A 15891-nucleotide genomic window follows, 5' to 3' on the forward strand; every position below is an offset into this window, starting at 1 on the left:
GTGATCAGCTGGTATATAGGTGTATGATTATGTGTGATCAGCTGGTATATAGGTGTATGATTATGTGTGGTCAGCTGGTATATAAGTGTATGATTATGTGTGATCAGCTGGTATATAGGTGTATGATTATGTGTGGTCAGCTGGTATATAAGTGTATGATTATGTGTGATCAGCTGGTATATAGGTGTATGATTATGTGTGGTCAGCTGGTATATAAGTGTATGATTATGTGTGATCAGCTGGTGTATAGGTGTATGATTATGTGTGGTCAGCTGGTATATAGGTGTATGATTATGTGTGATCAGCTGGTATATAAGTGTATGATTATGTGTGATCAGCTGGTATATAGGTGTATGATTATGTGTGGTCAGCTGGTATATAAGTGTATGATTATGTGTGATCAGCTGGTGTATAGGTGTATGATTATGTGTGGTCAGCTGGTATATAGGGGTATGTTAGATGTGTGATCAGCTGGTATATAGGTGTATGATTATGTGTGGTCAGCTGGTATTTAGGTGTATGATTATGTGTGATCAGCTGGTATATAGGTGTATGATTATGTGTGGTCAGCTGGTATATAGGTGTATGATTATGTGTGGTCAGCTGGTATATAGGTGTATGATTATGTGTGATCAGCTGGTATATAGGTGTATGATTATGTGTGGTCAGCTGGTATATAGGTGTATGATTATGTGTGGTCAGCTGGTATATAGGTGTATGTTAGATGTGTGATCAGCTGGTATATAGGTGTATGTTAGATGTGTGATCAGCTGGTATATAGGTGTATGATTATGTGTGGTCAGCTGGTATTTAGGTGTATGATTATGTGTGATCAGCTGGTATATAGGTGTATGATTATGTGTGGTCAGCTGGTATATAGGTGTATGATTATGTGTGGTCAGCTGGTATATAGGTGTATGATTATGTGTGGTCAGCTGGTATATAGGTGTATGATTATGTGTGGTCAGCTGGTATATAGGTGTATGATTATATGTGATCAGCTGGTATATAGGTGTATGATTATGTGTGGTCAGCTGGTATATAGGTATATGATTATGTGTGGTCAGCTGGTATATAGGTATATGATTATGTGTGGTCAGCTGGTATATAGGTATATGATTATGTGTGGTCAGATGGTATATAGGTGTATGATTTTGTGTGATCAGCCGTAACTAGCGAAGGTGTGAGTGATGGGAGAGTTATGGCCGGTACAGTCTCGGGTTATTATATGATTATTACATAATGACTGTGTGCTGTGTGTTGTCCTTATCGCTGGATATTGAGCCATCTGATTACACTCATCATCTGTTTTCTGCAGATAAATAACAACTTAATTGGTATCTTCCAGGACACTGATGCTGCTGGTGAAGTAAAGAATCCTCCCAGCCCCCCTCCATGTATGAGAAGAAGCGTTCTACAAGCAGCTGCCCACAAGACCCCACCTGAGAGGCCGCCTGCACCTATATCCGGAGCACGGTAATTACTGTGCTGGCCGTATACATGATGCGTCCCCGGAGGGCGGCTGATCCCAAACCTCTGCAATAATATCCCATTGCTTATTATTAGATATACTGTATAAGGTCTGCAGCCTTCTAAACACACTTTGATTTAATTCTTCACTATTTTAAAGATCTCTGCTTACTGTCAGTGAATGGAAACATTATTATCGGGTTTTTTTTACTTCCAGGGGCTGAAAACAAGTTCCGATCGTGTCCGCCTGAAATGTAGGACTAATACACTGTAACGAGTCCTGCAGCTCTGGAGCTGCACATGATCAGAGCTGGTTCTTAGTGGTTTTGGATGCATGTTTGCATCCACTGAAAGCAAGCATATATATTAGTTACCCTCATGAATATTGTTGGTTCCAAGTGGGAGTCTAACTCTCCCTTATCACAAGAGCACAGGTCCCACAAGTCCCAGAATGAATGCTGCAGCGGTAGGGATTGTGCGCTGCCGCGCCATTTACAACAAGGCTGCTGGAGATAGCAAAGCACTTGTACTCCGCTATGTCTGGCAGTCCTACTGAAATGAATGGAGTGGTGGTGCATGTGTGTGACTATCATTGCATTCATTCTAAGACCCCTGTTCTCATGATCGGTGGAGGTCCCAGCAGTCAGATTTCCAGCGACCATATGGTTATTACCCATCTTGGATAGGTGATGGATTTGGTTGAATCATCCAGGTGCCAGGCAGACTGCTTGTAGTCAACTTGTGCAGAAAGCAGCAAGATAGCAGCATACCCTCACCAGAACAGGTCCGTGAGTAAATCCTGTACCAGAACTAAGCTTATGACATTATGACAAACAGCGCAAGTCAACCTCAGCACATATATACAATACCAAAACTAAGCTCAGAACAGATACAGCACCAGAGCAAAGTTCACTGCATAAATACAATACCAGAACCAAGTTCAGTACATACATCACAAACCAACCTTCGTGCATACATGTAATACCAGAACCAAGCTTATAACATAAATGCAACACCAGAACCAAGTTAAGTGCATAAATACAGCACCAGAACCAAGCTCAATACATATGCACAGCACAAACCAACCTCAGCACATAGATTCAATACCAGAACCGAACTCCGTACATAGTTATATCACAAACCAAGCTCATAACAAATATAGCACCAGAACCAAGCTCACTGCATAATTACAGCACCAGAACCAAGCTCAGTACATATATACAATACCAGAACCAAGCTTAGTACATAAATGCAGCACCAGAACCAAGCTCAACGCATAAATACAGCACCATAACCACGTTCATTACATACGTACAGTACAAAATAACCTCAGTACATAATTACAATACTAGAGCCAAGATCAGTACATAAATAGAGCACAAACCAAGCTTGTAATAAATGCAGCACTAGAACCAAGCTGCATACATAAATACTGTACCAGAGCTAAGCTCATAGCATAAATACAGCACAAACCACCCTCAATACATATTTACAGCACTAGAACCAAGCTCATAAAATAAATACAATAGCAGAACTAAGCAATTATGTTACAGGGGCGCCGATGAGCTGACGGGTGCATTGGAATATGAAAGGGGAGGAGACAAAACCATGGGTCGCACGTAGCTAAGGCTAACAACCAATCACAGCCATCGTGTTGTAGAGGAAGGATTTATAAATTGTACAATCAATGTCCCGGCTCAGCCAATTCATAAATCCCGCCCCTACAACGCAATGACTGTGATTGGTTCTTCGACTGCTGCTCAGCCAATCAATGCAGCACTTTATTAACCAATCGCAGCCATCACTTCCTGGAGGTGGGATTTATGAATCCCGTAACCAGGAGTTGATCTTCTCTGGGCGGCCAAGAAGCACTTCAGAGCTCCGGAGAACAGTGGAAGTAACCTGGACCAAGCCTGCTAGGTAATTATAATAAGACATCCCCCGAAAATAAGACCTGGGGGGAGGGTGGCAAAAATTATTATAAGACAGGGTCTTATTTTAGGGGAAACACGGTATGAAGTTTCTTCTCTACTGAAAACTGATCTATTTACATTTAATCCCTCAGCAAAGTAAAGACCCCATCTAAGTCTGCCTCCAACCTCTGCAGCAGCGCCCCCGCAGCTACCAAACAGTCACCAGCAGGGGGTGCATCAACTCTGAATTCACCGCTGAAGGCAAAGGTTAGTGAGAGGACGAGATGCAGGTTAATCTTCTACTCTTCCAGACTAATGATAGGAAGGTAGAAAGTTAATGACTGAAACAAACGGGCACTAAAGTGTTGCACAATCCAGTAGGGGCATTGTGTCACGGGGTGAGATTAGATGCCCTGGAGGTTACTCTCAGTCAGGGCAAGAAGTCTCCAGGTTCTTGTGTTGCAGTGTAGATGCCAAGCCTGATCTGGTGCCGCAGCTGTTCTAACAAGACCTTGATCCCTTTTGCAGCCCAGTTTGATACTTAACCCCTTGAGTGGCAGGTTTCCTACCACCCTGTCGTGCCCACCAGGGCAGGTTTTTTAAAATGGTCTAATCATTGAATTTCAACTAATTTTGCAGTTGCGTCTCAAGAGACATTACTTTTTCATTTTTCCATTGACATGGCCATATGAGGGCTTGTTTTTTGCGGGACAAGTTGTGATTTTTTAAACAGGGGGGAGGAAAAAAAGGGGCCATGTCATTAAGGGGTTAAATAATGTATTAACTTCCTTCTCTGGGTCATTACGACGCACACGGATACCACATGTGTGATTGTATTTTTGATTTTTTACAAAGTAAAGGAAGACAAGTGTTTTTATTTTATTTTTTTATAATTTTTTTTCCTTTTTTTTTGTCCCTTTAGGGGACTTCCACAGGGACCCATCAGGACCCCCTGATCACATTCCGAGGGTCCGCTGGTGACAGCCCTTTGCATGCTGCAGTCACATAGACTGCAGCATGTAAAGGGTTAACACAGCAGAGATCGGAGGTTTTCTCTGATCTCTGTTGTAAGAGCTAGTACCTATCTGTCCTCTGACAGCCAAGCACCAAGCTCTCCCTGCCACAGAGACCATCGGCTTGCTTCTGACAAGCCGATGGTCTCTATGGCAACCTGTAAACAAAGCAGGAGATTGCCGGCATATCAGCAATATCTTCCTGCTTCTCAAAGCCCTTGCTTTGTTCTCTGTGGGACTGTGCAGGCAGAGCACACTGTGACAGCTTGTGGCATTGTGCTCTGCAGCTCCCATAGTGATACATAGCCCGGAAATCTTCCGGGCTATGTCGCTATGAGCAGTGGAGCTCGTCCCGGAAAATTTCCAGGCGTGCCACTCAAGAGGTTAAAGGTGTTTTCAGGGTTAGAAAAACATTCACTTCAGTGGAGCTGATCTGCAATACCACGCACAGCCCCACGGACAAGGGTGGTGCTGTGTTTGGCAAATGCAAAAATTATGAGGTTTTTTTGCTTTTTTTTCAACTTTTTTACAGTAAAAACCCTTTTTGGAAAGTAATGTATTTTTTGCATCACTACATTCAAAGGCCTTTAATTTTTTTATTTTCCCATGGATGGAACTGTGTGAGGTCTTGTTTCTTGCATGAAAGCTATAGTTTTTATTCATACCATTTTGGGGGTGCACATGGCGCTTTTGATCACTGTTCTTTGGGAGGCAAAATGAACAAAAAAAAGCATCTTTTGCTAAATGTTTTTTTCAATAGTGTTTGACTTGCGGCATAAAACATATATGTTACGTTCATCGTGTGGGTCATTACGGTAGTGACGATACCAAACAAGTATTATTTTAATTTTCTTTTCAGTTAATACACTGTAGTACTTCTGTATTAGAAGCCATGACAGATGCGGAAGCTATTGACTGGCATCTGGTTGCAATGAAAACCCATCAACCCTTCGCAATTCAATGGCAGAGGGCTATTGATATCACAGAGGAAGCTCCCTACCCTTTCAATATGGCTTGTGGCATGTAAGGGGTTAATGGGGGATCAGTGTTTTCTCCAAACCCCATCATTGCAGCAAGGCTCTGTCTGTCAGTTACATCCGGCTCCTGAGCCTGCGCCATCCATATGCCGTACATGTATGGCATTTGGCATGAACTACTTGCCTCCCATGATGTACATGTATGTTATGGGGCAGGAGGGGTTTTTCCCAGACTTTATTATTAATGACCTATCCTCAGGATAGGTCATCAGTAATTGATCAGCAGAGGTCTACCACTCGGGATCCCCACCAATCATCTGTCATTGTAGACTGACCTGGAAGAAGATCACTTTGTCCGTATTGCAGTAGCTGGAGTTGGTAAGGCAGGCACAGCTCCAATTGAATTCAGTGCAATACCAACCCGGGCCACAGCAATATGGACAGAGCTGTCTTCTTCTCGCTCTGTCCATATTGACAGCTGATTGGCGGGCATCTGGTGCGGTGGAACCCTGTTGATCAGTGTGATGACCTGACCTGAGGCTAGGTCATCAATAATAAAGTCCTAGAAATCCCCTTTATGGCGCATTATCCAAACTAGGCCACTTTTTTTCACAATGTGGGTTCATTTGCTGATAAGTTCATTTGGGGGCATCTGGTTTCTGAGAACCCCACAATCTGCTATTGTTCTTAGGGGAAATGCATTGTAAAGTATTTGGCTGTCCAGTGTTTTCGGTGGACAGTAGTAGTCTTCTATAGCCAAGTGTTGTGCTTGTAGAGGATCTGATAGTGGATGGTCCAAGTCAGGAAGCTGCGCTTCTATGAGATTGTGAACCAATATCATACTATTCCATGTTCATAAATTGTCCGATCCCAAAACAGTGGAGATCTCGCAAACATGCTGTTTCCTAAAACCACCACTAGGAAGAGCTTGCTGCATATATAGGGTGTCCTAAAAATGGGTAATCGCCACCCATATACAGGGTGGTCCAAAGGTCTGGAGGCATATAAATGGAAAATGGTGGTTGCAAATGCCATCTTGTCTGTGGCATGTTGCTAAGGGTAATGGGGCAAATCTGAAAGGGGCGATGTCCAACATGGCAGCTATTCTGAAAGCTGCCATCTTATAATAATAATCTTTATTTATCGCCAAACATAGTCCGCAGCGCTTACAAAAACAGTGGGATACAGAAAGACAAAAGTACAAAAAACAACGGTTACATGTAGCAATCAGTTGATGGAAACAGTAGGGGTGAGGGTCCTGCTCCAACGAGCTTACATACTACAAGTGATGGGGTGATACAGATGGTAAAGGGGCTGGAGATGTGCACGGTATGGCGAGGTGGAGAGTGAGGGATGCTATACCCATAGACAATGGTCAGACATTATACCGTGTGGCGGCAGAAACAGTATGACTGCAGGAGCGGTTTATGATGGCTAGCAGGGATTGCAGTCAGTAGGTCAGGGAGCATGTTATCAGGGGGGAGTACAGAGGGGTTGTTTAGGGGATGTTGTACGCCTCCCTGAATAGGTAAGTTTTTAGAGCACGCCTGAAGTTTTGTGAATCAGGGATTGCCTATATAGTTTTGGGTAGCGCATTCCAGAAGAGGACTGGTGTTGCTCTGGAGAAGTCTTGGAGGCGGGAATGCAAGGTTCGAATTAATATGGCACTCAGTCTGATTTCGTTAGTGGGGTGGAGGGCTCAGGCTGGGTAGTGGATTGAGGTGAGGGAGGAAATGTAGAGCCAATCTTGGAACCCAGTTCATATTTCCAAATGGGAAGAGGTGCATGTGACATATGTATCAGAAGGAGAATTTACTGAGGAATCCAAATCTGTGCCTAAGTGTAATGTACTTTTATTTCTGTTAAAGGCATTAACCCCTTAGTGACCGATCTTTTTTTTCCATTTTCCTTTTTTTTTTTTTTCTCCCCGTTAAAAAATCATAATTCATAGGGCTTGTTGTTTTTTGCGGGACGAGTTAGATTTTTCAATAGTACTATTTAATGTACCATATAATGCACTGAAAAACTTTTCAAAAATTCTAAGTGGAGAGAAATGGAAAAAAGGGAATCCTAGAGCATTACATCATATTGCGATGAGGCAGACATTATATCTAGCCACCTTACGGGCATGACTTGATAGGCATTCTGCCATGACAGCCCTGGGGTCTTTCAGAAGGCGCCCGGCTGCCATGACACTTGTACAGTCCCTCATACGTACGGGACCCCCAAACATCGTTCAGGGGATTTAAATGCCGCTGTTAGAATTGACAACGGCATTTAAAGGGTTAACAGCTCTGATGAGCCACGTGGCTTATTGGAGCTGTTGCTGCTGGGTGTCAGCTGTAAGAAAGAGCCGGCAGCCATGATGTATGTAGGGAGATCGCCGCGCGATCTCTCTTCATACGTAGCTGGCGATACAGGACGTAAAAATGCGATAGGCCGGTCACTTAGGGGTTAATAATCTTTCTTTGACATGGAACACAATGGCTGTCCACTACCGGATATGCTTGATGTTGTTTGAAATCGGCGTGGCTATCCCTCTTCTCCCATTCATGATGCACTGATAGTAACAACTCAATAGAAATGCTTGCGCACGTGTCAAGGCTCCGCTGTTGTATGTGTGCCACAGAGTGTAAACCCTGGACTCGATATCACCCCACATGTAGAAGTCCAAGGGGGTGAGATCCGGCGAGCCCGGGAACCACTATACTGGGTGGGGGTAATCATCCTGGTGGAAGAACACTGGCAATGTGCCATCTTCGTTGCAGTGTTGGCAACGCCTCGTCATGTAACAATTACAGATACCTGGCAGCGGTAAGGTTACCATTGATGAAGAATAGGCCCACCATCCTCGTACTGCACATACCGCAGCATACCACCACTTTCTGTGCCCCGACCATCTTTGAGGAATTTGACTAGTGTGGGTTTGTGTCAGACCGGTGGTGACGGTTTTGTTTGTTCACCTTCCCGTTCCATTAGACATTTGCTTCATCCATTCACAGTACCGTCTCTCTGAAACGTGGGTCCCGTTGCAATTGCTGTGAGACCCATTCCGCAAATTTAACACAGTGATTGGGATCATCCTCATTGAGAAGATGGGGAAACTGGTTATTGTATGGGTGCCATTGGTGAGTAGTCAGTATCCACCCGATGGAGGGTCCATTCACCCCCCTATCCTGTGACAGACGCATGCTAGGATGTGGGCTCTTGGATAAGGATGCAAGAACGGCCATTGTTGTTGCTTCATCTATCAGCTTTGTAATGTTCACTTTTTGGCAGGTCCAACACAGAAGCAATTTGGCAAGCATTTTGCCAACTGTGCCATGGCTGATGGGTGGTCTGTCAGGGTGCCAACTGTTGAAATGCACTGCAATGTGTAAGGATGCCATTCATGGCTAGACCAAATTCGCTGTATGGGGGCCCGGCGCACCCTACATTCTGGAGGCAGACGATGAGTGCTACATGGTCAGCCCTTACTGAATGAAGCCAGAACAGCAGATCCGTAACCGCTGATTAGAAAAATTAGAGTTGAATCCAAGATAATGGAATCCAAATGGCCATTATTTTGCTGGCATGGCCATTTGGTTTCCCCCATTCCCCTGCACCTTGCATGCAAAATTTGATTACCGTCTCCCAAACCATTTGCATTCACTATGTGTGTTTCCACACTTTTGAGACACCCTGTTTATTTAAAATGCTCTACTTCAATTGGCGCTGTATAAATATGTATACAGTGAGCTCCCCCTTGTGGTGGCTGTAAGTATGCAGAATGACCCTATTCAGAATTTTCTATTGGAAATCTAACAAAACCATCTGAAGTAAAAGACTGTTTAAATCACTGGTCCTCTGCGTGTGACACAAGTCCCCGAGGAGTGCGAGCTCTGTATAATTAGGTCTGTTAATTGTTCTCCTAATTACACTCGTCCATGTAATAATTAATGGCACCTGCGCCGTCTCTGAGGCGGCAGCATTAGATGCATCGGTGCATGGATGTAGGTTAGCAGTTCGCTTTGTTCCCCACAGAGAGGAGCGAGTACTGTGAGGATCGGCGCGGTCCGAGAGCGTCATGGCATTGCTTTGATACAGAAAGAGCCGCAGATGAAATGCTGGACGGCTTACATGCGACTACCTGCGCGACTGCGGAGGAGCGGGTGAGTACACTGTATGGGACAGATGCAGAAGCTCCTTCCTCTCATCATCACCTGCCTCTCATAAGAGCAGCACACCCCAAAATACTCTGTGCCGATCCGGCATCATGTCCGCCGCTCACATCATGTCTGTTACATGCAGCATGATAAGAGCCTTTTCACTCGGTCCAAGTTTACAACAGCCAGAACTCGGCACCATTAAACTGAATGCGTCATTCACACGTGATGTTTTTCCCGGACTGATGGCCGTGTTAAAGAATCGCAGTATGACTTGTCACCCGGGGGTGCATGAAAAAAACGGAATGCACTCATATGGCACGTGTGTGCGCTATTTTGTTTTTTTACTCAATTGACTTCAGTGACTTTAACTTCTATCAGATATGTAAAAAATGGCATACTTAGATGACTCGCACACGGTAAACGCCCAAAACACAACAGAAACAGATGTAAAGCGCGCGCACGCTCACCAGAAAATCAGTTCGTTTTTCAGAATAAGGGCAAAACCACAAGGACGGGTTTATCTTCACTTATACGGCTTTATAACGGGACACAATGAAACCGCTGATCTCAATCGGAGTTCAATGGTTTCATTTTCACTGCTGTGAATACTACGACCTCCCCATGTGTTCCCCGCCGGTAGTGAATACGACATGCGGGAAAGATTGCGCAGCACCTATTTTCCATAGTTTTTTTCAAAACTCCTGCGCTCTGGTGCAGACTTTGAAAAGCTGGCAAAGGGGAAGACATTTCCGTTGTTCAGGCGCAACTACGCTCTGTCCCAGCGAGGGTAGTCGTGCCTACGGCAGGGTATTTTTGCCCTAAGACAAGAGGATGAGGTTACTGCTTCCTGCAAGATCAGCATACTCCTCTCCTGAAATACTCAGTGCTACCGACCCCCTCTTGATTTATGTCCCGTTCTCGTATCATAAAAGCATCCAGTTCTATTCTTACATAAGACCCCACTCAGCAGTACAGACGATGGCAGGATACCATTATGTGGCCTCCCTTTTGTTTCCATCCTATTTTGCAAATCGCTACCCATCCGCACTGCCGGCGGCTTCCCGCCCTCCCGGCATCAGGTCCCGCCGGCAGCTTCCCGCCCTCCCGGCATCAGGTCCCGCCGGCCGCTTCCTGCCCTCCCGGCATCAGGTCCCGCCGGCCGCTTCCAGCCCTCCCGGCATCAGGTCCCGCCGGCCGCTTCCAGCCCTCCCGGCATCAGGTCCCGCCGGCGGCTTCCCGCCCTCCCGGCATCAGGCCCCGCCGGCGGCTTCCCGCCCTCCCGGCATCAGGTCCCGCCGGCGGCTTCCCGCCCTCCCGGCATTGACCTATATAATCTATTATTGCCCCGGGGAGGCATTATCCCATATGATTTGTGTCCTGTCACTTCCATCTTTTAGCTCCATACAGACCGTTCACAACATGATGCATTCTATTCATCCATTGTTGCACCTCTTTGTGGGAAAGTTGGGTGACAAATGGCCATCATTGTAACTCTTGTAGATATTGCCCAGCTTTCCTGGTGCCCAGAACAGAAGATCTACATTATGATTCATTGATCCCGCAGTGGGGGATGAATTTACTACATGATTAAACAGATTGATTCTGAGTTCGATAACCTGCATACAAACAGCAATATGCCGCTCTATCCCTACATATACAGACGTATATTCCATGGCAGACTCTTCACTGCAGTTTCGTGCCTACGCCGCTCCATGTCGCAGGGTTACATCTGACATTACAAAAACGGCTTTGAGATGGAGACCTTTACAGAACCAGTGGAGTCTTTGATGTGTGAAGCGGAGACCCTTTTTGGTCTCCAATTCACAAGGTTTCCGCTCCTGTCAGTCCTTTAGCTGCATAGGAAATGATAATGGGTTACTCTTTCCAATCCGGATAGAAATGGTTCCATTTGACACACTAAAGGCTGTGATCATTCCATCCAGGTCTCCATCTCAATACCATTTCTGGCATGTGAGACGGAGCACAGGGCGGATCTGAATTCGTAGTGTGAAAGCTCGTCTTCTTGCCCAATACTAATGGCCCCCTATACCCCTAAGAGAAAATTCAATGAGAATGGACGACTATCCTATGAGTATGAGGGGCTCCAACTCTCCTCCGACAGATGACAAGGGAAGGAAGGATACCGACTTTTACCTGGCTGAGCATTATGTTGTCACCAGAGATAAGTCTAATCCCCGCTCCCCTCCTCTCACCTCCTATAAATAAACTTTTGTTTCTTGCAAGGTTGAAACTTTGGGACCCTGAAAAAGTGAAGACTTTGACATCAGCATCTCGACTTCCTGTGTCAGGTAGGTTGTTGCCATAAAGCGAAATCATCATGTGCGGTGATGGCATGGGGTCAACCTTTGCCGTATATGTTGGTGATATATAACAGGATTTATTCTACAGCCATACAGCGCCCATAGGCTCAATGCAAATGGGGCACTATATGTTGTTAGCAGGACTGCTCTGTATAGAATAGTGCAGCACACTACCCTATTCTACACGGCGGAAAAGCTCTTGTACCAGCCCGATGGAGCTAAGCATACTCTCTTGGTCTCCATCATTATGTATACAATGAGAGCTTTTCGGTCCCCAACAGACACTGCAGGCAGTCTGAATGTTCGGGGGGTCACGAAAGTGTGGAAAGACTCAACTGGAATGAAAACGCCTTGGCGGACGTTGACCGCTATTGATGAAGCAGCAGCAGCTGGTGTTCTGGCCTCATTCTTCAGTAACAGGTTTTGGGCAACCAGATTTTGGTCCATCAGCGACAGAACTAGTTTCTCAGGATTTGGAAGGACGTTTGGCCCCTGCACTGTGGGTAATGGGTGGTCCGGTTGGGTGGCGTTAATTGAAATCTGCGGCGATGACACATGTGCTTTGCTCACCTGACGCAAGGATGATCTCAACATGTTCTGCTTGAGATAGCACCATCATTCACATTGTCTGTAATTAAGAAATATTACTGTTAACTTGATTCGTTATTTTGGTGACATGGTTTCGCCTTAGCCTGCCACTTAAACCAAGGTCTCTCAGGCCCCTTTTATCACCCCGCATGGGAGAAATGTCCGCACTGTTCAACGTTGCATGTCCCAGTGGTTGGAAGAATAATGATCAACTCGAATAACAGCAGAAGGTGCGCAGACACAAACCTCAGCCTGGAAGGATTGCCAGATTAGAAGAATGGCGCGTAGTGATCCATTCTGTACTGCGGGTGAAATTGGACATCACATGTCAAGCATAGGGAGCCAAACAGTGTCTACACAAACGCTTGTACGACCTTGGACTATGAGCCAGACGTCCTGCGACAGGCGCTCCATTGACCTCACATCATCGCTTCCAGAGGCCATCGTAGTGTAGAGCAAGATGGCAGCAGAGGCTGGAATGGAGGTCTGTCCTCTTCAGTGAGGAGTCCCGCTTTTGCCTCGGATGCAGTGATAGCCGGAGATTGGTCTGGAGACCACATGGGTAGCACCATGAAGAGGCCTTCATGAGGAAACATCACACCAGTCCTACTCCCACGCTTATGGTCTGGGGTAGCCGGACCCCTCTAATCTTCATTTCAGATACACTAACAGCTCAGTGTTATATTGATTGGGTCGTATAACCAGCAGTACGGCCATTTCTCCAGTGTCCCAGGAGCCTTTTTAAACATGACAACACCAGGCCGCATGTTACTCATACAACTGGGAGTAGCCTGCGCAGCCTAAACATACTATAATGGCCGGAGTTGTATCTGGTTTGCCACCGAGCACATCTGGGATGTCATTAATCGGCAACTGCAAAGGGGGCTACCACAGAGCAACTTGATGATCTGCAAGCACAAGTGCATTCAGTGTGGAAGAACATTCCTCAAACAACCATTAACAACCTCATTGATAGCACGCCAAGGCGTGTTTAGTGCATGCATTTCTGTGCATGGTCCTAATCCTCGTTATGTCATAAATTGAGATAGCTTTTAATATTTTTCCAGTTTTTCTTTATCATTTGCATAGCATTAACATATCTTTTGATCCGGTGACTGCCATAATTCCACAACTTTTCCTTTTTGATGTTAGTTTCAATATTTAGGAGTGATCTACCACCCATTTTATCTTTTCTTGTTTTGCGTGCGATTAGGAGAGGTGAAACAGCAAATCATTCATCATCAGACAAACTTTAACAGAGAATCATCTAGGACTCGTAGGCAGAATACATTACCCCAAGCAGCAGTGAAACAGACTGAGTCTTCCAGGAAGAGGATGGGGATTACCAGCAGAAGGTGAGAACGGCGTTTATGTTCCAGTTGGTGATGCAAGGCTATAGATTATGGGCCTTTGTCACATTTATGGGTATTGATTCTTCCTTCAGAGAGAGTAACCAGTCTGGCCAGCCAAGGAGGCTGCCGGCAGATGAAGCCATTGGAGGCCACCAGCTGAGTCACCAAATGAATCAGTTACTACTAGATGACAACGGTTGTGATGAATCCAGAACAAGTGATGATGGTAGATTGTATAAAGGTCCACATCAAACTGCCCAGCCTGCGGCTGGCCCACATGATGCCAGGAATTCGGATCAGACCGTGCAGGATGATACATGTCACTTAAAGCCCAATGCACAGGACAATCAGAAGTCCTCACACCTGACCGATAGCTTCAAAAAATCTGGGCAAATTGAGGCGACAGGAAGTAGTGTTATAAAAGAGGATATTGGGATATTAGGTCCTGAGTGTAGTTACCGGGAGCCTGGAGATGTCCAAGAGCAGCTTCCTGGAAACGAGGAGTCATTTTCACAGCCTTTTTCATGTCATGGAGCAGAGGACCACATTCAAGATCCATCTTCTGACAATACCCAACCCAGCTGTCCTCACGTTAATGTGGTTGAAGGTTTATATAAGACACCTTCAGAATCAGAACCAACCACCGAAGCTCAGGGTCAAGAAAATTGTCAGTCAAGTCATAATACTCTGAAGGACATCGGTACATATGATGCTAAGTCACAACCCGCGTCAGGTGAAAAGAGTGAGCCAAATTCAGCAGAAGATGACTTTATGAGCAACAAAGGCAACATTATTTTCAAGCCAAACTTACCTTCAGATGAACGAAACACAACAGAAGCAGGAAACCAAGAAGCAGCGCATCAACGGGTTTGGTCAAGAACCAACGATGTTATAAGACAAAGTCAAGGAGTCCTGGTCCTAACAAGAAGTACAGCCGAAGATGCGGTTTTCATTCCAAAACTCCAGTTTGAGGTCACCCCTGATAATAGCATTGACTGGACCATGATAGGTCCAACACCTCTGGACAGCAATAAAAGATGTCCAACCAAAAAGAATGACCTCAGCATTCTGAATGCATTTACACCTCGAGGACCTTCCATTAGTAAGAGCTTATTGAAGAAGTCATTTATGTTGTCTGGTCATGACCTTCTTCCAGATGGTCCCTCAAAATCAGCCCAGAGGTTCCCCAGTGCTGAGGATGTGACAAGGAGCAGTCGTCATCCTCTGGATAGAATTGTGGATCTCTCAATTTCATTTCAGGGTAAATTTGAGAAACAGGAAGTTCCAGCCAATATTCCCAAAATATTACTAAGTGAGGATGATGATGATGATGATGACGACGACGACGACAACTAGGATGAGAAACATGACCTAGCAGTAGTCCAATATCCACTGGCTGTCTTATCAGGGACTTAGACTACTAATCTGTCCCTACTCCATGCTTTCTACTGCAGCTTGGATTGCCTTACATTGACTGTTTATGATTGCTATGGAGCCCCCTAACCTACGGTCCTCGTCTTGTTTTTCCAGCACACTGCCGTATTATCATTGAAGTGTGAATCCAATGGGGTTTCTACAGTTTGCAGCACACAGACACTGGCACCAGTTGTGCCAAGTTGGCACATTTTTAAGTCTACAACCTTCTCCTAGACACGTTCATGCTGACTATTCTGTAGTTGGGAATATAGAGCGTACCAGTGTCTGGATATCCAAGCCTGTGTATGGTATAATTCTCCTACCTCTTATTACTCTCTACCTCCCATAGCACTACTTACCTTCTAACAGTATTTTCTTCTGAAAACTGCAGCAATTGTGTTTGACAAAAGGGCCCAGATGTTTGGATTGCCTGCCATAAAGACTAGAGTTGAAAGCTATCCAAGTGCAGAATTGTCCTTTACGTGTAAGGGACCTTTCTCACGGGAGGGAATAGGTTGCACGATGCACCACAAGGCATAGTAAATTCTGCACCAAGAGCTGTACTTTATATTAGTACTATTTTAGGGTACATATGAGTTTTTGGATCACTTTTATTGTGGTTTTTGAGAGGCAATAAGAAAAAAACCCAAAAACTGCATTTTGGGTCAGGTTTTTACTTTAGTTTTTATAGCA

General features: G+C 45.2%; 1 protein-coding gene across 1 annotated transcript in view; it reads left to right on the plus strand.

The window, feature by feature from the left end:
* LOC136580129 (uncharacterized) overlaps positions 1-15891 on the plus strand; it is an 18413-nt gene extending 2522 nt beyond the window's left edge. The window contains exons 2-7 of the mRNA XM_066580436.1: positions 1349-1476; positions 3536-3650; positions 9397-9524; positions 11766-11830; positions 13644-13785; positions 13875-15891. Of these exons, the coding sequence (XP_066436533.1) occupies positions 1349-1476; positions 3536-3650; positions 9397-9524; positions 11766-11830; positions 13644-13785; positions 13875-15138 (1842 nt within the window). The 3' untranslated portion in view covers positions 15139-15891. The remainder of the gene's footprint in view (positions 1-1348; positions 1477-3535; positions 3651-9396; positions 9525-11765; positions 11831-13643; positions 13786-13874) is intronic.

This window comes from Eleutherodactylus coqui, chromosome 10 (genome assembly GCF_035609145.1).
Source record: "Eleutherodactylus coqui strain aEleCoq1 chromosome 10, aEleCoq1.hap1, whole genome shotgun sequence".
Classification (NCBI taxonomy): Eukaryota; Metazoa; Chordata; class Amphibia; order Anura; family Eleutherodactylidae; genus Eleutherodactylus; species Eleutherodactylus coqui.